Below are 24,975 nucleotides of genomic sequence, written 5' to 3' on the forward strand. Positions count from 1 at the left end.
AAACTTTTGAGTGGTACTGTACATGACAAAGGAGCTGGAGGAAGACAAATAACAGAGTCAATGATCCCCCGACCATCTATTATGCCAATGTGCATGTTGGAGGTTTTTTTTTTTGCATACTGGTATTCAGATCTAGATTCAGACAACTTTATTTATCCCAGTAGGGCAATTCAGTTCAACAGCCTACCCAGTCCACATAAATAAAAACTGGCAGCAGAATTCAACATGCCAGTGACAGCAGATCAACTTATGGGTACAAAAATACACAAGCGTATTACATAATTGAAGGACATCAGCGAGTCATGTTTATACCCCCCCATCACTTCGTCTTACTAGTATTGCGGGTTACAAACTGCTGACAAGCTTCAACCTGAGCCACTTGCTTCCCTTCAACTTAGATAAAAATCTGAACAACCTTGTGATTTTCTCTGCAACTTCCTCTTAAACAAAATTTGTATTTATATTTATAGTTTACCATTTCTTTACTGGTGTGTGTGAGTGTGTGTCACTAAACTGCTTACCTGTTTGTATGCATAGAGCTCTTTGTGCGCCTGGTGCCGTAACCTGGGGAGACGTAAAGACAAAACATCTATTTGATTAGTATGTGAGCTTCACCTCACCACATCACATAAAAAGGTGAAACATTCATATATCCTGGAAAAGGAGAGGAAAAACAACAAACTTGTATTTCATTTCCTTATCAAATACTTGCCTTATGACACCAGTCTATGCTATTGTATCACTGTGGTGCCAGATGACGATAGAATGAAAAAGCAATTTGGTGATACATACTGAGTATCATACTGGTAAGAGATATTGCAGTGCAGACTCTCAAATTAAAATGTTTTGGGTGTGTTTGCACTGTAGGACTGCATGTGTTAGAGGACATGATACTGTTTCAGGCGTATGCCAGGCAAAACAATCATGAGACTACTGACTAAATGAATACAACTGGATTAACCAAATACAGAAAGAGTGAAAATAGTAAAACGACACTTAACAGAACTCTGTTAAATATTTGTTTTGCTAAGTAATACAGTAGTAAGCCAAGTTACATATTAACAGGTATCATTCTTAAGAGGCCACAAGCCTTGGTTTCCTCTCACAACAAGCACTTAAAGTAAAATATCAACTCACAACATCACCAACAGTACTGTACATTGGATCAGACATTAAAAAAAACAATACAGTGGGTTGTTGAGGCATTCAATTTAAACAGGCAGTACTCACAGATACAACCAACGTTTCTCATGTAACTGTTAAGAAATACTGTTCTTGTAAATGAGCAAAAACAAAAAGGCTCAGTGACAGAACAGGGAGAACAAGAGAAAAATCTAAGGTCTGAAAATCAAAACAAAAGAGGGAAAAAAGGAGGAAGAAAATGAGCAAGAGAGATAGGAATAATTCATAGGTTTGTAAGATTTACCTCCATTACAAGTAACCTTAACCTCTCGCAGCAGAGGGAGAGGGATCTGTAAAACAAGCAGCACAGTCTAGGAGAGAAACTGACATTTTGAAAGAGGTCAGCAGGTAAAGGTGCAGAGACTCCCAAGGCAGGGGACAGGGTCATGGGTGAGGGGGTCATGGGTGGCTTGACAGTGGTTGCACAGTGCACCGCAATAAGCACAAAATGAACAACTGGTGTCCAAAATGACCGTCTTCTTAAAGCTATCATTATCTTAATTTGACAGCAGTGAATGGGCAACTCAAATTTACATGGGTGTCACCCACCATTATAGGGTATAATCATTACAAACTGCAGTGTTGACAGATGGTAGATTGATCTGGGTTGTAATTATAAAGATCACTGCACAGTTCTATACTTGCATAAATATTTAGGTTGTACTCATGACCCATCAACGCTTACTTTACTGTCAGCAACATCCAATGCTTAAGAAATACTTTCAAATCCTTGTGAAAACAGAGATGCATATTTCACACATGTGATAGATGTAGTTGAGTATTGCTGTGAGAGTCTGCCTCGTGTCAAACTGTGTGGGTGTGTGTGTGTTTTTTTTAATCTTTGTTGGAATAACAACCAGTCACATGTCATCTCTATTCCTTGGCTCCTTCATTCACCTGTCTATGTAAACAAAAGCATTGGTGCATTATGTACAGAAACTATAGGATTCCCCTTTTCAAATGACTTTTTGCATGAATAGCAGAGGAAGAATTTGCTTAAATGAAGCTGTCAGGCTGTATGTGATGAGGCTTTGAATAGTATACTCAACCTCCTTGATAGTGCAGAAGATTTACGTAATCTTGGGCCAGTTCCTTTGGGAGACTGCATCTTTAAACGCCTTTCACTGAGCGAAATCGCTCCTCTTTTTGCCTTCAGTGACTTAAACCAGCAATCTTGATTTTCAGTATTGAATCATGGTCATGACGTATCTCTTTACAGATAGATGAGTAATTATAGGAACACAGGTGTATTTTACCTACTTACCATTTGGCCTGCAATATAGGATATTACAGGGTGGAGAGGGGTGAAATGTGTTGGGAACTGCTGCTTCTCACTGTTTTAGATAAAAGATGCTGGACATTATTTCTGTTAAGTTTGTCGCTGCCAGGAGAAAACCCCTGCAGCAACAGTAGCCAGGACAATTGGATTAGACCAGCTGGGTTAATAAGAGGGGCAAGGGAAGGAGTAATAACAACCTACATTTTTCCCTTGTGGGCAATAATTACACCCAACTCTCAAAAAATGTGATTTTAACAAGATGGATATAAATGTTACAAACAAAACATTTAAACATCCAAAATAAATTGAATTAATGTAGATATATGGTGAAGATAGTAAGGAGGTTGAGTGGCTATTAGGAAAAAAAAGGATTATGACTATTCTCTTTGACGTCAAGTGCCATGATCATAATGTAGACAAGCAGCTTTGAACCTCGGCATAATAATATTACTTTTTTCTTCTCATCGATTCAGATTATCAAGTCACCAATTTAGGTTTTGCAACCGCATTCTCCAAGCTGTGCTGTTGAAACATTTTGCCCTTTTGTGAAAGAACTATTAGCAAAACAAATACAAAAACACATATTTCTTAAAGGGAAAAAAAGGCTTTTAATTCAGCAACAGTGGCGAGTGTCATACAGTTTGTTGGACGGAAACAACTACATAATCATATGTATTTTTCAGATTTCAAGAACAGAACAAATTCAGGGTGCAGACTTGTTTAGTGACCTTCACTGCAGTGTTTCTATGAGAATACAGTTTTCTCATCAAGAGTTTAGTCATTAATATGTCATTACATCTCGATCTGTGCTGCACAAAACCTTTCCTGAATAAAACTTTGTGAATTGTTAACCCACATTTAAAAGTAAAATCAGTTTAAAGAGGTAAGTGTCGGGTAACGATGGTTTAAATTTGCTAAGTTATTTGAATTTGTAAAGGACTCCTTAGGACAAGCAAACCTGGAAAACATCAGATCCCTCCAAGAAAAACTGCAGCCTTTGTTAAATTTTGGTTGCTAAGGTGAAGAGACTGGTTTGCAAATGAGAGCCCTGCAAGCATAAAGATACATTACTCTTGAGTGACATTTATATATATTTGTGTTATCCATTGTTGGAAAGTGGCCCTGGCATGAATTATGAATCATTAATAATGATTTGTTGCACTCAGTGAGTAGAAGTGAACGATGACTAGCCAAAGAAACCCCTGTATGACACTTTTTTGCCACAAACACACACAGCAAAACATCAAATATGGAGACAATTCAAAGCAAAGCCAAATCAAAAGCTAAAAGGTGCGCTGAGCTTACCTTATTAAGTAGCAGCAGAAGAGGAGGCTGAGGATGAAGACAAAGATGGCTGTCCCAAACACCACAATGTAGATATTAAGGGGGAGGTTCTGAAACCCTATATTTGGCATCCTGAAACTGTAGTGCGGGAAATCGGAGCTCATTGATATTCTGGATGGAGAGAGACAAATGACACACGGTACGTAAGTATTTCCACACACTTCCAACACACTCTGAAGGAAAAAAAAAAACTTGGACCAACGATAAAACATTAACAAATGACACATTTTAAAGAGAAACTGAGGGAAATTTATAGTAATTCCACTTTGAAATTACTTTTACTTTCAGTATTACAGGAACATGGTTCAAGTTTCACTTTTCCTGTTATTATTACTGATAGCTTATCTTCTATCAGCCTGCACCCACTTTTTATGGCTTCACATCAAGATGAAATGTTTTAGGATGTTTTTTGGGTTTTTTTTTTAAGAACACCATTTCCTTTGTTTTGCTTCTTTTTTGAGCAGGTATACCTAAACCATGACTGAATGGCAATGTTTTGGCAGATTTTAACATCTAAAATAATGTAGTCTGGGTCTTGCGTGCACTCAGTTACATCTGTGTTTGCACCTGAGTGTGCTCCCAACATACAACACAACCATTTTATATGACAGAACATGTGACAGGGATATAGCCAAATAAATGGCAGACTGGCATTCACATCGGAGAATGAGGTAAGCAGAAATCTCCTAGGCTTCAGTTGCAATATGCATGATGAATCTTATATTCACAGTGGCTTTTGTCTCTAAATTCACATAATTATTCTGTGATTTCCATGAACTGTATATGTAAAAGGTGGTTGATACGAGGATGGGGTGCTTCAATTCAGGTTAATCGGTTCAGAAAAGGTACAAGAGCACTTTGGTTCACAGAAACATTTAAATTATTCAATGAAAAGCCACCTTAGGTTAAGAGGAAATATACATTGGATTGCAGCTGAATTCCAAGTATAATTCTCTGATGTCCTTAGTCCACTGAAATACAATATGACACATAACTAACAGTTAAGATAAACAGTCCAAAGCATTTTTATTTTAAAAAGTTAAGTGCATTAATGAATGAATGAATGAATGAATTAGTAAGTATCTGACAGCCTCCTGCCTGTATGAGAATAACAAAGTGAGGGACAGGCAGAGTGCTCCAATGTGTTATTAACAGACAAAGTGGAGAGCAGCCTTTGCTGCACTGTTAGCTCCGGGAAAGGCATTGCTGTCCAACATGCTGAGCAGGTGCAGGGGTGCAGGGCTGTTGAGCACAGAGTTATAGAATATATAGAAAGTATACTTCACTTCAGTATACATCACATTCATCTCATCAAGGTAATTATTTAGAAATTAAATCGTTCCATCAACATCACAAGCTGTAAGTTTCAACAAAAGCGGTGGCCAATAATACAAAGGTGACCCACCTTTGAGTTATACAGGCAGGGAAACCCTGCCTACACAGCTGATTTACAAACTGACAGCAAAGCCCTCCAGCTTTAGCGTTAGCTTAAAAAGGGAAGATGCCTAAACATCAAAATCTACACTGAAAGCAAACAGCAGGGCAATGGCACAGGGAGAAATAAAAACAGAAAACATACTGTCACAGTGTATGATGTATCAAATTCTCATCTATGTCCTGTATGGGTAACAGCCGGGTTCTTTGTATTTTACAGCTCTTTTTCCACAATCATGGCGAATGGCCATCCAGAGAGGAAAAGAAGGTGTGGCACACACTCCTTTTTTAAGATTTAACACCTCACAGGTTTGAATTACATAACGACACACTGCTAACACAACCATTCCTGTTATGAAATCTATATTTATACTTGCATCACCATTTGTCTGTTCACATTATGTAAGCATACCTAAAAAGACTGATTCATAAAAGCCATGACACAACAGCATGGATCTATTGGTCAATTGCTCTTACTCAATATAACAAACGGACATGACTAGACATGTCTACGCCTACCCAGGGAAGAGGAGGGGAGGACAGGAATAACTTTTGCTCCTTTTGAAACCCTGTCTTGTGCCCCTCCCCTTCACCAAACACTGAGAGTTTAATTCCAACTGATGATAGTGGAAAGTTTTGTAGGTTTTGCTAAACCCATTAGGTCGTCTACTCTGCTTATGATCACGCCATATCTCGATCACAGTGACCCAAAAACCTGTTCTCTATTAAGTATGTGAGGTGTCTCTCTGTAGGGAACACTGTATCAGTGGATCTATATTACATTACTTACTATTGGCAGTCAGGAAAAGACGCTTCAACGTGGAGCCACTCGACTCCCCTAAAAAAAAGGAGGTTGGCAGAAGTGTCATTTTCCACTTAAGATATCCACACCTCTTTCTTACTTTCTACGTGAGGATGCTGTTCTGGCAAGAGATCTCACTAATAACATCAGGGAACAGGAGTGACAAGATGCGTAACTTGAAGTTCTCTTTCTAAGACGTTTCAATGGCTCACTATTACTTTCATATTACCAGCTAAGCTTATCTCAGCAACTAACTGCCAACTTAGTCACATTTTAGTTTTAAATACAAGGAGCACTCACTGTATGAGACACATGCAGTCACTCAGAAGAAAAGTGATGTAAAGGGATTGGACACAAAGGCCAGATCTCATCTACAAAGGATGGGGATGAGCAGCATGTTAGTAGAGCAGTAGCGTTCAGGCACATCGTTAAGTGTAGGTCACCTGCCCTTTGGAAGCACTCAGAGCCCAATACACAATCAGTGAAGTTACACAAGTAAAACAGGGGAAAATAGACTTATGCGGTAGCATGCATACAGCTAACATCTAGTGAAATATGAACCATTATGTGGCCTTTGTGGACAGCTGTATTGATTAAAATAGAAGCGCATCTGTTCTGTCAGACACCTTTGAGACAGATGATTGAAAAACGCACCTGAAATGATGTCTGTGTAGGTACAGGTGTCCTGTGCTAATTGAAACACTGTCTATAAGCTGAAAGTTATGGGTGTGTTTTATTGATTCAAATGCCAAAAAAAAACTGTCCTAAAAGACAGCTTCATCATATCCATGTAATCCAGAGATTCAAATGGTGGCCGGAGAGGGCGCTCCGTGCTTCAGAGGAATCCAACAATTAGACAACCTGCTTAGATAACGGACATAGACAGTTTGATACCTTAACAAAACGTAAGACGAGGGTACTAAACCCTACTACTTTTATGGCGCCGACTGTATTGCTTCAACAATTCAAGCAACAGTGTCTACAGCGGTTCTTCTGTAAGAAAAGATGCTGACAACAGCATCTTGTGAGGCTGTGCTTATGTTGGCTAACGTTAGCTGTGGACTCCTGTGTTGTTATGTGTGGTGTTACGGTCACACAGAGACTGCTTCGCTATGTTAGCGGCCGTTCGCCAGCTGCCAAACCTCTGCCGTTTTGATGTCAAATGATAGACAGTAGCATGTTCGATATTTTCAGCCAACTCCATCTTGTATTACCTGCAGGTGACGTGTTTTGGTCCAACCTCCTGTTACTGCCGAAGCCTCTCTAGATGCTGCTGCTGCTGCCTTTGAGCTGTTACCTCAACTAACTTAACATCAACAGACACACAACAACTGTCATGAAGCAAAGTGATAAAACCATTTATGCTTTTGTTAACTAGCTGTACATCGACACTCAGAACACTTTCTCTTTAAAATTAACCAAGTTTAAAAACTAGCTTTTGTTGGTGGTTGGTGAGTTTGAAAGTCATTGCAGTCAGAGCACATGCTGGGTGCTACATCCAGACTTTATTAGCTGACATTATGGGTTCAACTATTTGTCATAAGCTTGATGGCATCACCAGAGTGAAAATGATTGCGGTAAATAGATTTTTATTTTTTATGTTATGAAACTCCTTTGAATGTGTAAAAATGCCATGGAGGTGAAAAATAAAACTAAAGATTTGTACGGTAATGAAATGTTCTTTTCGTTAAAATGGACTTCATAACATTGGTATGGAAAAAAGTATTGTTCAGGAACTGGTACTGAAGTCAAGGCATTGGTACTTGTATTGAACGTTTTTTAATGAGCAGAGAGGAAATGGTAGTAAAAAGACGGGGGTGACACACAACAAAGGTCCAAAGTCAAAATCGGGGGGGGGCAACAGGCATTTCTGTGGAGCACACGAGCTAATGTGACTACCACGTCAACTTTATCCAACAGCTCCAATAAGAAGAGACAATTACTGACATAGTGCACTGGAAAAAATGCCTATTTTTAATATATCACTTTTTGCCTTTGAGAATTGGTGAAAACACTTTCTCTCAGGATGTTGAGGACTGTCAACTTAAAACAGTGGCAATGGCATTTTACAGAAGCCTCACTGTAGTAATTAACCAGAATTGAAGATGAAATATTTCCCTGGCATGTTTCCAAATGGGTCATTTTAGTTGTTTGTCCTGTCTCTGTCATAGCTCTCTTTTGCCCATTCCCAAATGTACCATAACAAACTCAAGCCTAGCTCTTCTCTGTGTCTCTAAACAAAGCCATGACCCCCCCCCCCAACTGAAAACACAACATGCCGCAGACCTACATGCCTTTTACACACACTAAACACCTCTGGTCACACATGAAACCAGCAGACTTTTCTGCAACTGGTTAATAAAAGAGCACTTTGGGAGGACAGCTGTCAACCTCACAAGACAACTTGCAACTACATGATTATATCTTTTATCTATATCTTTTCATGTAAACACACACACACAACATACACTTACCCACGAGGTGCCTTCATGCTGCAGAGCAGAAACTTCTGTACAGATCTACACAGAGCACAGGCGTTAGAGTAGTGACATAACTCAACCTTAGCAGCCTTGTCAGTGGGCTGTCTCTTGTAGACTCATTTGGATCACAGTCCTTCTTTGCCCTCCATGCCAAACTGGAACCCTGCTTCACGCTCTGACTACTTTTGCTTTCTCTCTCTTAATCAGACCCAGAACAGCCTCCCTCTGCTTATCTGGTCTAACAAACACACTGCGGAGCCAACACACTGACACTTAGATCCTACAAAGTAGATCATTAAGAACAAAAGCCCCTCTGGACTGACTGGAAAATATAATAATAGTATTAAATAATATTAATAATACCTGATAACCCACACTTTCACAAACAGACAAAATATCGTTCAATAAATATGTGGTTCAAGTCCCAATAATTACTTCCCGTCTTAAAACTTTTTACCAATATTTTACCTTTCAGCTACAGCTTCCTGTAGTCTTAGTCTCTGATGTTAAATCTTTGGATAAAATGTGGATCTTTCACTTCTTTTTTGTTAGTAAACTGGTTCTTAATAATTAGCTAAGGCTCCACCAGAACTGACATGATGCACCCTCTGAGAATTTTCAACTAAGGCTGCAAAATGGTGGCAAAATCAAATAATGTAAAGAAAGGCCCAGTTCTCCTTTTCAGTAACAATCAGACATACAGTAGTTTATAATCTAGCAAAGCAATTTCCAGAGCAATCCTTTCCTCTTTGTGGTGAAAGTAGGGCAGTAAAATGATAACATAACTGTAAACATAGTAAGGAGACAATAAATGGCACGGGAGTCCAAACTTCTTAATCTACAGTAATTTATTTATAGCATTTTGTTTTAACGCACCACACACACTAAAACCCCTTCCTAACCCCCTCTCCCCTCCCAAACAAAGTTCAGTCTCACTTAATTGTCCCTCCCGGCTCTTTTACAGTCAAGATGGTTGTTAAGATACAAAAACAGGAATTAATTCATCTCATATCCTGCCTAACTTTAGTGGATCACAACATACTGGGTATGAAATTAATCTGCAAAAGTTACAGTTCAAGATAAGACCATCAATGACATTTTCACTCACAAAAATGAGACGATAACTAAATAAATACTAATTTATCATAACAAAAATATGACAAAATCTACTGACACTTTCATCAATAAATAGAGACGGGGTGAAAATGTTAGAGAGAGATTTCAAATGTGTTGTGTGGAACGACAATCACCTGAAAAATACAACTAACTTGAAGCAACATTTTCAGACAAATCAACCCAAAATTCATGCAAAGGTAAGCACATTTGTGTTGTTTTAAAAAAAAAAAATTTTTTAAAGCTAGCATTAATTAATCAGCTGCCCTGTACTGGTTAGAGAAGTGAATGAGTTACTCATGTTAACTTGATGCTACTTAATCTTAGACATATGATGAGAGAAAGGAGCAGAACTGAGCTGAACTTGTGTGAACGTATGTGTGAGAGACGGGAGGGCAGTGGGTGAGAAGAGAAAAATCAGAGCTTGATTTTTTTTTTCCCTTATTCAACCTCACATGTACAGAAGACCTCCGATGACAAGGACATGATCAATAATGCTAACAAGAGTATTTCAACAGCTCTTCTAAGTGCTTCGAAGTACAAAAGTGACTCCAAAAAACAAAATACCAAGGAAAAGAAAGAAAGAAAGAAAGAAAGAAAGAAAGAAAGAAAGAAGTAAATAAATATATAATATTGTAATCAACTATTCAAAATAATAATTAATAATAATAAATCAATAACAAAGTGTTGCAGTGGTGCTAGGTTTACTCCTCCGCTGAACTATAAATCCGTTTCTACACTCAAGACAACATGTGGACCATGACATGAAGGAGCATAAATCCACCTTCACACTGCTGCAGTATGACGTATGGACAGCTACAGTGTGGTAGAGACGTGGGTCACTCAGTTGGGGGTAATAGTTTTAGTGTTGGTAATATATTATTGTAGGTATGTTGGTCATCGTCGATGCAGATTAGACTAAGGAACAGACTTAAAAACTTTTCTGCTCCGCACTACGAGACCATCACCCTCGCTCTGTAAAACACCCCTACAGTAAGTATCAGGATACGCTGAGCTAGAGGATCTTCGGTACATCAAGTCGTCTAGAAATCTTACCCCCCTTTGCAGTCAACAACCCACATACCACAAAAATGCTTTTGGGGTCTGTTACAAAATGAGCCAACGTGCTGGACCGATGAGACAAGTGATAAATTTAAAGACAAACCAGAATGAGTAAATGAAAAAAAACACAATATACAGGCAGTGAGGGATGATTAAATAGTTTAATAAGTATGAACATTATATGAATCATATGATATGGCCACAGCAGTCACCAGATTTCAACCCTCCTGAACACCTATGGGATATTTATGGATATATATTTTGGAAGAATATTTTTCTTTCCAGTTTAACACGCTTGTTCAGTAAATATCTTTGCCTGCTGAAGCTGCTCTGGTAACCAGTAGTGGCCAAACAGCATACAAAGACGATTACTGTTTGGGTTTTAATTTAATTTGTCACCCATCTGTATTTTCTTACTTTGTCTGATTTTTTTATTTGATGCAAATACCTGTCATGACATTAAAAACTAACCATAGTTGAAGTTTAGCTCTTTCCTAAACTCCTTCCATAATGTTTCCTGCTATTAAACAGCTTCCTGTGCATCTAAAAATACACTGCTGCCCCTCTCGCTCTAACTGAAGGGTCCGCTCAGGACAAAAGCCAACATTTGCACGCTTCAATGGGGATAAAACTAGTTGAGAAAAATAGATTGTACTGCATCTGTACTGCACAACAATGGAGGTCGAGATATATACCAGTTATAAACATAATGCTGTGGTAAAAATATGTCATATCGAGGATAAGCCCACAAGAGAAAAAGTGCATTCAGGGTGAATTTGTTGAGTTGGACACAAACAGCATCTTATTGTTGGAAAGGGCAGATGTGAGTTGCATCTGCTCTCCTCATCCCACCATTTGTATCTCTCTCTCTCTCTCTCTCTCTCTCTCTCTCTCTCACACACACATGGCCTCACCCTATTACATAACCAGTAACAAGAGCATGCATAGCACATCACATTCACTGGGTATGAGTGGGCAGATCACTCTTCACAGTCACTGTGCACTGCAGTGTTTCCTGTGATGGAAAAAAAGTGTAAGATGGAAGAAAGAGAAGGACTAAAAGAGAATAGAAGGTGATAGCTAAAACATGTAGTGTTCAGTTTAGCCTTCAAAACTCCGTCCATCCATATTCTAAAAAAAAAAGACCTTTTCTCCACCCTGTCGTGGTGTCTGGCCACACCACAACCACAGTTTCCCCTGGAGTTTTTTGAGACAAAGGGAGTTTCATATGCTCAAGTAAAATAAGTCTCGATTTGACAGACGAAAGTGTCCAAAGGAATTTAAATTTTACACCAAGATGTAACAAAATGATGGTGTTGATTTTGTGTGCCTGGGACAATATGCATATCTCCCAATTTGATACTATCATGATACTTGGGTCCAGAATGAACAGAAAAAGGGGCACAATTTTCAGCCTCTTGCTCCAGTTTGCTTTGTGTCAAACCACTCACTGCTATTCTTAGTCTACTGAAAACATGACATTAATGCAGGGTTGTTGAGGTGAAACAGACTGAGCACCAAGTTATTTTCTTTACCTCAGAGTCGGTTTAAGTTGTTAAATGCGGAAGTGTGTGTTGGTCAGCCAGTCTAGTTTGTTACTGCTGGAGTTTGCTGCTCTGCTCCGCTAACATTGGTCTCTGAGTGTCGACGTAGAAAGTATACACAATATACTTCACGTTCGTCTAACAAAGGTAATTATTTACTCAATAAAGTTATTAAAAAAACACTTGCAACCCCTGCCTTTTCTGAAGATGAACTTCAGAATAACTGTAGCATGCACGCTGTAGACTGTCAGATGAGTTCTGCCCTTTTTGTTCCATCAACATCATGTTCTGTAATTTTCAACAAAAATGGCAGCCACCAATACAAAGGCAGCCCGCCTTTGAGTTAAACAGGGAGGGAACACTGCCCAAACATTTGGATTTATGTGCCAAGGGCGGTGTGCCCACTAATCTTTAGCTCAGCAGTAAGATAAGGACATTTTATGACAGTTTTTAAAAGTTCCTGTGTTCATAAACCCTGTCCTCAGATCCCACAAGACCCACTGGGGGAAATGGAAAAATGATTCAGATGAATTTCAACTGACAGTATGGTTTTCCTTCGCAGTGAAACCTCCATGAAATAAAGTCATTAAATGAGCAGCTGCGTGTGTGTGTGTGTGTGTATGTGTGTGTGTGTGTGTAGGAAATGTAAGCTTTCTTCTTAACATAAATATCTCACTCTGACTAAGGATTACTCCTCTTCCCTCCAAATACTGGCTAGTAATAGTTTTACTACTTGACAAATTCTTCAGAGTATTTAATAACCCAGACTACACCCACAATCACTTCATCATCAATCATCAACATAATTCCAAGGAGTCCAACAAAATGGTTTCAGTTTGACCAATGCCTTGTCAAATGAAAGTAAGCAGACTTCCTCAGAACAGTTTTGAAAATACCGAACATTCATGTGACGGTTCAGTTTGTTGATGCCACCTTTACATTCAGAACTAGACACATTAAACTATAAGACAAAACATTAACTATTCATTGGTATCTGGACTGGACTTGATCTTACTTAACAAAGCGATGGTCCTGAAAGTGGGTCAGGGGAATGATACATGGACTACACTGTGGGCTTTGTGAAACATTTCACCACTACTGGTTAGGTAGTAACAACTGAACAAGGCCAGAAGAAAATTCAATCTATCAAAATTATTGTGCAACTTTAAATGATTGTAGTGAAACACAACTGTAGCATACTTGATATTTTCTCAGACAACCCAAGATCATTTTAAACACATCTAATGAGAGAATGCTCCCCTCCCTCGTGCTTAGCTGTTATGTAACTAATTCATCATACAGTGTGATGATGGAGGAGCTTAATCAAGACAATGAACACACTGCTCTTCCACCCACAAACCTCCTTACACCTCTTCTAGATCACACTCTTAATCAATAGTGAACCATTCGTAGACAAATCACATGGAGAAATGGTGACCTCTGGACTTGTGATATTTCATATACTTATCGTGGCATGACAAAATGTAGTGAGTAATACTGCCACTGGGTTTTTTTCCTATGACAAACTGGGGGTTTACCAAAAACTGTTTAAATATACTCCTTTGACCTTTGTATCTCCCTAAAATAGTTGTACTGTCGTTTTCTATTTTATGATATCATTACACGTCCACTATTTATTATATAATATTTTATTTAAAACAACACCAAACACCCGGCTGTGTTGAACTGTAACTCGTGATCAACCTACAACATATTCACAAGATGCTGTCCCAAAGAGAGAGAAGTGGAAATTTCCACTAGCAGCCACGGCCAGCCATGAGATTTGCACATCTGAAACTTAATACGCCAAAGGGCAGCAGCAAACACCAGGGCCTCTGAGGCAGAGGGACGCTTCAAAATGTGCTGGCTGTGTAGGAGGAAGACCCACAATGATATGATGGATTACTAAACCTACGGACCAAATTTTCTGAATTTTTAGCGGGGGAGGGCACGAGGCATCTCAAATATCTGAAAATACATCCATCTAAATATAACTGCTTCTTATAATGATCTTTTATGAAAAAGTGACTAGTTAATTCACCCTTTCAGTAAGAAAGGAGGAAATCAGATCTGTCATAAAACATAAATAATGCAGACCTAGGATACAAATGTCTTTTTTTTTTTTTAACTCTTCTCAGTTTAAATATTGAAGATAATGATGATATTGATGATAATGCACCCCATTACTTGAATGTAATCACAAATGTTTCCACTTCAAGTCCTGAAATATGCATTGCTTTCCAAAGTTGTGCTAAGTTCTGTAGTAAGTATGTTGCTTTAACTTTAACTCCCGTTATGGAGGTGTGGGAGGTACTGGACTGGAGTAGAGCTGACAGGGTCAACTAAATGTCAGCTGCTGATGAATTTCCAATGACTGGATTTACATCTAATGTCACCCCAGTACCCTTTAACACAGATACATATTCACAAGAATACATGAAACATGGCATCCCATCGGGGTGGTATTGTTAGTATTGATACTGGTACTTCTTCTCAGTATCAATAATAATCAGTACTTTTATCAATACTCCTCTCGTTAGTTTAATGGATTTAAAATGTATGTCTAGGCACACCGGTGATCAATGTGCCCTTAAATTTTCTATATATTTTTCAGTGATCATTTCTGTTGACTGCTGTTCATCTGGAGGAAGACAACGTGATCTAAACTGGTAACAGGCCGTGCAGAAATAAGAGTGGTCACTCAATATATGTCCACAGGAGGCTAGTTTCTTCTAAAATGCATGGCATAAATGTAAAAGCAGAGAGGTTTTGACAGCAGGCAGACCATCAGAGTACCACAGCCAGCTGCACAGCTGAAGTTATTAATGTGTTTAAATTTTTGGTTGCATTTCTGTGCACCGTTCAGTCGACATACACAAACAAATGCAACACAAAGGGGTCCATCATCATTAGTGAACGGCTACATGTGGGAAACAAGTTAATTAAACAGGAAAACTGAAAATAAATTAATGAAAGTATTTATCCAAATACTGAGAGTTCTGAATGCTCCGGGACATCACTGGCATTATACCAATTTAAGACCAGTTGTCAGTTATCATCCTTATACATGTTATCACGTTATTGAAATATGAAATGAGTGAAATATATTCATTTCAAAACTTATTTTCTAGTGCAACAAATGCTCAGTGTAATTTTGTTTGTTCATTGGTATGTAGATCATTTCCATTAACAGTAAACTAACACTAAAGATATTCGGTGCTTCTTATGACTGTTTTTGATGAGTTTGTAATTCATTTAGTCCTAAATGTCCATCAGACTTTATCCAAGCTTCAGGTCTAAAAGTGCTTACGAGGAATTCAATTGATAAAGAAAAATAAAACTTTGGGTGAAATTATAGATTGATAGATTATAGATTATTACTGAAATAAACATATTGCCATCTATGCCAACTGCCAAGTAATGAATCCACGTTGAAACTATGTCTGACCCAGAGATGTAACACCATCCTGAAATGCTAAACTGCCGACAGCTCACTAAAATATAAAAACTCGAAGGCTCAAAATGGCAACAGAATCAGTATCGCAGATATCGTAAATAAGACAAGCTGTACAGAATCCAAAATCATGATGAGGCTCAAAAAGAAGAACATTTCAACCATAAACTAGACTAGATGTAAATAGGACCAAATTTATTTTAAAAAAAGGTTGCTCTGACATTTCCTGTATTTGCTCTTCTGCTCTCTCTCTCTCTCTCTCTCTCTCTCTCTCTCTCTCTCTCTCTCTCTCTCTCTCTCTCTCTCTCTCTCTCTCTCTCTTTCTTTCTCTCTCTCTTTCTCTCTCTCTCCCTCTTCACATCCCATCATTCCTCAGTGGACTCTGATAGTAACATAAGCTGACACAAACAAGAGGAACTGACACACACAGCTGTCTCACAGCACTCTTGTCTCCTCGTATCCAGTGCCACATTTTTCAGAAGTTTTTATTTTTATTTTTCCTGAACTACCTCACCTCGTTTACTGTCACCATCTGATTATTACCTTGTTTTTTGTTTGTTTTTTTAACCTAATTTATAATTCTTTTTTTGTGGGCTGTTTGTGTACATTTTTTTCTAGGTCTGTCTTGTGGTCAAAAACACATACACAGTAGTTTCATTTAAAAATAACAACAACAACATACTCACATGACTGAACAAGCTGGTATTCAAATTGTAACATACTTAATCCTTTGAAACGTCTGGCACAGCTACCTACTTTAGAGAAACAGGAACCTTGTTCTGCAAAGTGCAGGGTCACAGTCACTATAAATAAAACCTGTGGTCATGTGAGAGTGAGTAAGTCAAGCTCAAACATGAAAACAACCTGAACGCAGCACAAGTCGTATCTCCTCTCTGGGGGGGGGGGTTATCTGCTATTGACCTGGTGGAAATAAACAAACAGTGTATCCCAGACAAAACCCAACATACAAAAAGGTGTCGAGTAACTTTGACTCGATCCAAAATATCCCGTTGTCTGCTTTCGAATGGGCACCAGCTTTGTGTGTCTACTCAATAGACATATTTTCATCTACAGTTAGGCACAACTGTCATTAATCTATTTGACAAATTAACGTTTGAGTTGGCCAAGAGCCTCGTGCTCAAAGCCAAGAGCAACAACTTTATGATTGGTGGATGAAACTAAAGAGCAACACCAGTACAACAGTATCGAAAGTTGGCCACCAGCTGCTCCAGAAGGCGGCTACTCATTGATAAACACTCAATTCACATGACTCACTGCTTGCATTTATATTAACATATATATTATATTATGCTAGATTAGATTATAATATGTGTTTCCCTTTGTTCAGGTCAGTATCACACTAACAGACAAGACAATAAATAGGTTTAATATTAACTGTCTCCCACACAGTGTCAAACACATATCGCAACCTTTGCATTGGCCCCTTTCTTGCTCTCTGTTGTTGCAATATCAGTAAGGATTTGATATATGGGTCAATGACGTATAAGGATTTTCAACAACTCAATTTTAGAATAAAAAAACAAGCATATCTAATGCAGTAGTTCAAACATTCAGAATGTTGTGTACCTGACAATTCATATTACAATTTGAAAGTGATTTTAGTGGGGGTTTTTCAAGATTAATTGGCACTGGCCTGAAAAAAAAGTCATTTGGTGCGACCATGATTCATCTTGAAATATCTTCATATAAATAAAAGATCATCATTTACAAAAATTTAAAAAAAATTCAAATACTTTGTTTCCAAACACTTTATATTACTGAAAACTTGTAAAAAAAAAAAAGAAGATGTGAAGCGTGTTAAGTAAATTGATTTATTTCAAGATGAATCATGGTCGCACCACATGACTCTTTTTAAGGCCAGTGCCAATTAATCTTGAAAAACCCCCACTGAAATCACTTAATTTCAAATGTATAATATGGATCTTCAGTTACACAACATTCTGAATGTTTGAACTACTGCATTAGATATGCTTGTTTTTTATTATTCTACAATTGAGTTGTTCTAAATCCTTATACGTCATTGACCCATATACGGTAGCATTTAGCAATTTACTAGTATTGTTTTGCCACAATGAAAAAAGCCAAAATCTGAGTCAAATTTCAAGTTACAGTAACAATACAGTTCCTATCAGATGTATGAGATAATTATTTTTATTTTTAATATTTTTTTTATTAATTGTATCCAAACACATTGTTTATCCATTAGTAAGGATCATTTCTGGATAATGAAAGGGAACAAAACTCACCAATTGGGATCACTAACCTATTAAAACCACTTTTGTCACGTGTCTGTTTCTTTTATTCACATCGCAGCTACATGGAGGATGATCCCTAATGCCAAACCGCGTTACAGTTTAACTTACTTTACAAAATGAAAGCAACCCTCACCCCCGCCCCAAAAGACTGAACTATTGATCCTTTATGGAGGGTAAGATATCACAGAGAAAAGTGAGCCACAGCATCGTATTCACCTTGAAGTTCAGCCAAGTTCAAGCCCAGCAATGGTTAACCTCTGGAAATTAAAGGCTGCTATTTCTACTGTGACAACTTCATGGATTCAAACTTTATTCTAGGGATGTCCCGATCCGATATTTGGATCGGATCGGCCGCCGATATTAGCAAAAAAATGCATATCAATATCGGATCGGCCTGCACGGGAAAATCCCGATCCGGACTCCCGATCCAGTTTGTTTTCCAAACTCCGGTCCGTGTGTTTTCCAGCGCACCGATGTAGGTAATCCATTCCAGCATCCCACTATTTATTTTCTACTCAGCTTTTTTGTGTGTTTTGCTTTTTTCATACAGTTTACAATATTGTTTGCACTGATGGCTTTTTAAGCCTTGGTTTACACTCTTGTTGTTCAAGAGCAGAGCACTGATGCCAATTCACTTTGTGTGGTTAATTGACTATTTATTATTTTGTCTATTTTGTGTTTATTTAACCCTGTTAAGAATAAACAGGTCAGCTTCTCATTACCAACCATTGTGGATTATTCAAACTTACCTAATTAGGTTGGCTAGTTGTTCTTAAGAGTAAAATCCTTTTCAACATGAGTATAACAACAAAATAAGTAAATATCTTTAATCTTTAATACATGCTTGGATCGGCCGGTATCGGTATCGGCCGATGCTAAAAGCTACAATATCGGTATCGGATCGGAAGTGCAAAAAGCTGGATAGGGACATCCCTACTTTATTCACAATTTATTTTAGACACATTTGGCCACAAGTAACAGGAGCTAAAACCAATATTGTAAAATCCCCTAAGGTTCATTTGCACTCTTACCAAAAACTCCATATAGTACTTTCATTATGTGTGAGAACTACTTAGGGAGACTGAAGAGACCCTGAAGGAGGACTGTCTGAAGTGCTGTGGCAGTCAAGCTTATAATATCCAGGCTGAGAAACATGTATTTGGAGCATGATGGACCAACTCTACATGTTTAAGGAGACACTGGTTTGGCTAAAATCTTATCCAATCTGGTATTTGACCATTTACCCTCTGTCCTTAATGTTATGAACCAGCGTCCTCAAGTAAGTTCCCTACATTTCAAGAATTTCCAGTAATGTTAATTTCCTCATGACTGGGAAATTACACAACTGGTATTAGCACACTGACCGCATGCAAAAACATTTCAAGGTGTTTACAAGCACTTAAGAAACCTTGTACAGTCAGCTGATTTCTTAACTGCCATGTAAACAATAAACCTGGTTAGTGTAACAAGGACACATGTGCATATAACAAAAGACGTCACATCGGTCTTACAGGTAACAGCTAAGTCGCTGGATGAGAGCAAAAGTAGTTACACAGAAGGACGCGTCCTGACATTGTAAATAAACCCATCTGAATTCAAGCCTGAAATTGACACAGAGTACGCTCGAGAAGTCCACACACAGGAAGAGCTCCACTTCCAATTGTCTGTTGGAGATCATCTCCTCCAACACACCAACCCATAAAATACTCAGACTAAGCAAAGCAAAAGTCTGATCTGATCTGCTGCATACACAGATTTACGGTGCGTGCAAACATGTTCCCTGATTATCTTCATAATCTGTTAACTTAAGTGCACATAGACTCACTGATTTACAAGCAGATTGTACGAGAGGACGTTCACAAGCTGTTTACCATCAAGCTTATCGTAATGTAAGAACTCCTTTAAATCACAGGAGTGTGTTTTCACATTTGGTAATACTGGGGTTCAAGAAACGTAATTGACCCCCCCCCCCAATTGTCTCAGTGTATCTGAACCTTTACAGGGGCCCTCTAAATACTAGTGCAACAATTTGCATCGATCTGTTAGAAAAACAGTGAAGTCAGATGAAAGACAGCACCTTAGTGTTAAAGACACCCAGTACTGCAGCTACGTGATCCCTGAGAAAAACTCTCTTTGTATAAGTACATATAGGCAAAAGGAAGAATTCAACAACCTCTGATCGTTCCCTTGTAGTTAACCTCTTCAGGATTAAGTTGCAGCTATTCGTAAATCCAGCTGCTTTCAAACTCATTTACTAAATCAAGTTTCATTGTTCAAATGTAATAAATGTGTTAGCTAGTATAGCCCAACCAATCGTATAATCGCATAAATCGTATATATAAAGGCCGATATTAATTGTCCTTACACAACACATAACAGAAAATGTTTTTGATACGCTTTCCATTAATTTGTTGGGTTTTTTTAAACAATTGTGACCACAAATAAAATTGTCACTACTCTCCGGTGGACAAACTGTAGAAACATATCTGTGGCATTTCTCTACTTCATTTTAATGTATTTTATCTGCTGAGTGACATCATTTATCGGCTGAAACCCATATATATATATACCGCCTATACACTGGTGGCTCCGATTTAACAGTTAAACTCTGTTAGCTAGTAAGACTTTAGTTATGTGAAAATTAGATGCTAGGAAGCTCCTGTAGCAGCAACCAATCAATAAAAATCAACATTGTAAACAGGAAGTTATTACGGCATCATGAGCTATACTATAACTTACTAAAATAATAACAAGAGGCCAAATATATTTTTAAATTAAAATCCAATTTGTTTATTTTATTTATAACTGTAGATAGAGAGAAATGTGTGTTTCAGAGTTGTCACGTGGTTTAAAATGAGTAAGAAATACATGATTATGCTAAACCTACAGGAGGTGATTTGGTAATTTTGTCTAATGTTATTGGCACTGAAGTTTTTTTAGTTTTTTTTAATTTACATCATGATTAATATGGTCGACATTTATATATGTTATGATATGTGGACCATATTACTAACCATACAGTAAATTTCTTATCTTATCAAACTACATAATAACATATATAAGTATGGTATAATGGATCCAGGCCCAGGTCCTTTCACATGCCACCTGATGCACATGTTGAGAAAAGCGGAGAATGAAACCTACATGTGTTCAAGTGAACTAATGCTACAACTAAAACTAAAGATAAAATCACCTTCACCCTACTCATGTCAATGTATAGATATCAGTCTGTGCCATTTCATTAATGACTTCATTTCAGTTTGCATTATACTGCCTCAATGAAAAGTGAAATTGTTATCTGGTTTAAAGCCGATATTAACCTCTGGGGATATAAACTTATATTTATGCCTTCACTCACTGATAAATAGATAGACCGCTACACAAATCAACACCTGAGAAAACATATCTGATGCTTCTTTGGCAGCAACGTAATTCAAGCAGTAGATGATTAAGTATTCTTCCTGTATTATTGTGAACTCATTGGTCCTATATTATATTTATTTCTCCTATGCCTCCCAAGTATCCGCTATTTAAAAGGACTCACAAATTACGACCTGATGACCTGGTTTCACATATTTTTTACAAGCACGCTGATATATTTTTTACTGGCAGAAGCTATAATTTACATAAACAACATTTTAAATGATCCGTTTTATTTTCTACATTTTGTCCTACCTTATTCATACTATGATGACTCAAACTGCCATGAAACAAGTCTCCAAAGATGAAAACTTGGAGGCTGCTGAAAAAAAGCTTCATGTGGCAGACGCTACTATAGGACATTCACATTTGTGCTCTGTTTAGGGCTGTGCAATGTTTAACCACTCCAGCTCAAGATTAGGTGGGCACTAATGCTGACATTTGCAAGCATCACTGATGATTCTGTCCTGTCTAAAGGATGGCAGAAAGTTGTCATCTTAAGTCTCTGTTTCCTTCTAAGTCAGCTGTATATAGTTGTATATGTATTCTTTTGAAAAGTGCTACATAAATGAAGTTTCCTTCCTTGTTTTGCTTGGAGTTGGAAACCTCTGGCATTTCAGAGGCACTACCAGTTAATTTATCCTCTGTATTAGACAGGAGATAAAGTCATGTGTACAGAGCTCTCAGAGGTCAGTGCACTTAAAGTTGATCATATTTGAACTTTTAGTGCAGTCCGCTGTCTATTGACTGCATTGGATCAGGGTTGTAGCCAGTCAAATAGTATGCGGGAGGACAGTCTTCAATAAGTTGATTTAACATGTGCGCTCCATGCTGTAAATACTAGAAACTTTATAGAGATTTAGGATTGGATTTCAGATCATTCTTTATCAGCTTAGAGTCAATAAATACATGAAGTAAATGAATGCATCCAGATATGACCTGAACAGTATCACACTTGAACTGCTGCCAACAACACCAATTCAGTGTAGTGTGTTGTAGGTCAGGCGTGTTAACAATACTGTCAGTGTTGACGGACCCCCCCCCCTTACCTTTCTATGCGATTACAGTGATAGGACATCATTGAGCCAGATGACTTATGGCATTATGTTCAGCTCATTTAAACCACTTCACACACAATCTTATCTACATCATGACAAGCTGGCATATTTATTTTGGCACCTGAGATTAACACACACACACACACACACACACACACTACTGGTTATTGCTTATCACCGGAGGAGAGCCAACTGGGCGTAGGCTCGCTCCACTTTAGCTAGCTCCGGTAAAGGCTAGCGTTTACGGTCAGTACGAAATGACATCGCGTTATACTTGACCTTATCCTGGAAATTAGCAACAAAAATAATGATGTTATCAGCGCTAAGACATTCAGAAACACTCTCACCTTATCCTGAAAAGTCTTCATAAAAATACAATAGCGACTCACACGCCAAACTAGTAAATACAGTCAAAACAAACCATTTGACTGGGTTTTTACCTGTAAATATAGGTCAACAGCATCAGTGTTAGCTGGTAATGATAATGGGTTCAATAGAAAAAAGGACAGGACCGTCCACTCACCAGCGATTCCCTTCAGCCCCTGTTATAGTAGCTGCTTTCTTCTGTGATGTATCTTTTCACACACTCGGGGGTGCTAGGGGGGGAAAAACCCACACAAGTCGACCCAAACTGAAAGCGAAAACTGTGTGGGCAACAACAAAACCCGCCTGATATGAAGGTGACCAACCCCTCCAAGCAGGGCGACAAGAGGGAGAAAAGGGAGGGGGTATCCCGTAATGGGTTTTCTCGTCGTGATACCCTCCAAAAAGCAGCCAAAATGCAAATGGGTGTCGTATGCTTGCTGGCGGATCCCGCACGGTTCGCTCGTAAACGTGTGTTAGCCCACGACCACCAGTAGCTGGATCCCACCTCCTCCTCCAGTCAGCTCAGTAGTACACAGACCAATGCGGCTAATGCTGCCCGAGGTTTTGAGGACAGCGTGTACGTATGAGGGGGAGTGATGCTAGCATGGGAGGAGGAGGAGGAGGAGGAGGAGGAGAGAAAGAGGGAGGGAGGGGATGCTGCACATGGTCACGTAGCTGTTCGCAAGTTATATACCTGAAAAATAATGGTGCAACTTTCTACCAACAATGGTCTCGTAAGGGTGATGTCATGGAGTCATTTCATATTAGCCAATCCAAGAGAGCTTGCAGGTATCTAAATATGCAATAGCTATGGAATGCGCTACACTACATGCATGTAGCAAATGACACATTTTACAAGAGAGACAGCTATCAAAAGAAGGAAATACCACTAAATATACATATCAACAGGGTTGGGAAGGTTACTTTGGAAATGTAATAGGTTACAGATTACTAGTTACCCTATTTATAATATAATAAGTAATGTATCTATTTCAGTTACTTGATCAAAGTAATGTTAATTATTACATTTAATTACTTTTCTAATTGTCTAACAAATGTTTTTTTGCTGTTGGTGGTGTACCCATTAAGCCCACCAAATTTTAAGTTTAGGTGTTTCTCATGGATACTGGGATGATGTATATGTATATTTCTTATTTTTTCTTATAAAGCAACACTTATCTCATTTGAAAATGTATTCATTAGTTCATGTAGATTATGGAATATAAAATAAAGATATTTGATGAAAAAAGTCAAAAGTCTGGCATGGGCTTAATGGGTACCATTAATTGACACCATTTAAGCCCAGCTGTAGTCCAAATTAGGTCAACGTCATGATTTATTTACAAAATATAAATAAATATATTGTTTTCAAATAATTAAAAACAGCAATGTATTCAGTAACATGTTAAATATTAAAAAATGAGGAAAAAACCCTCCTCCTTAGCAAAATCTTAAAGGTCTAACTTCAGATGTAACCCTCCTTTGTAATCATCACAAGTAAGTAACTAATTTAATTACACATTGTTTCCTCAGTAACTGTAACAGATTACAGGTACATTTATTTTGTAATTAAATTACGTAACGCCATTACATTTAATTAGTTACTCCCCAACACTGGTAGTGTACTTTAGTAACAGAAGATGCCTATATTATATGCATGTAGCAACTGACACATTTTACACAAGAGAGCTATTAAAAGAATACCATTAAATATACATATAAAGATATACCTATCAAAATTATTTTGTAGGTTATATAGTAAGTTGTGCAGTAAAAATTTGGTAGGCCACTATGGAAAAAATGTGTTAATTTAGTTAATTTAGTTGGTTACAGTTATTTAGTTGCATGTGAATTGTGTTGCTTTTTAAAGGTAGGCTATAACAAGGTGTAAATATATCTAAATGGTGTAGTAAGTTACATGCAGTACAGTAAAAGTACTATGAGAATAGATATACAAGTGTAGGATAATGTAAACACTTGCTCTTTCTCAATGTCAGCCATAATTGTTTTATTGCACATAATTATTGTGTTGCACATATGGAAATAGAGCCCGACAGATCTATCAGTCAGCCAATATTATCAGCCAATATTGTCCAATATTGATATCTGCAAAGGTGTGTCCGATACGCACAGATTTTTTAAAGTTGTATAGGCAGCAGTT

At 38.0% G+C, this 24,975-nt stretch overlaps 1 protein-coding gene across 1 annotated transcript in view; it reads right to left on the reverse strand.

Annotated features, from left to right (window-relative positions):
- Positions 1-23,346, reverse strand: part of rnf24 (ring finger protein 24) — a 35,203-nt gene extending 11,857 nt beyond the window's left edge. The window contains exons 1-3 of the mRNA XM_062430887.1: positions 22,972-23,346; positions 3,767-3,916; positions 522-564 (exon numbers count right to left, since the gene is read on the reverse strand). Of these exons, the coding sequence (XP_062286871.1) occupies positions 522-564; positions 3,767-3,909 (186 nt within the window). The 5' untranslated portion in view covers positions 3,910-3,916; positions 22,972-23,346. The remainder of the gene's footprint in view (positions 1-521; positions 565-3,766; positions 3,917-22,971) is intronic.
- Positions 23,347-24,975: the final 1,629 nt, after the last annotated feature.

This window comes from Scomber scombrus, chromosome 2 (genome assembly GCF_963691925.1).
Source record: "Scomber scombrus chromosome 2, fScoSco1.1, whole genome shotgun sequence".
NCBI lineage: Eukaryota > Metazoa > Chordata > Actinopteri > Scombriformes > Scombridae > Scomber > Scomber scombrus.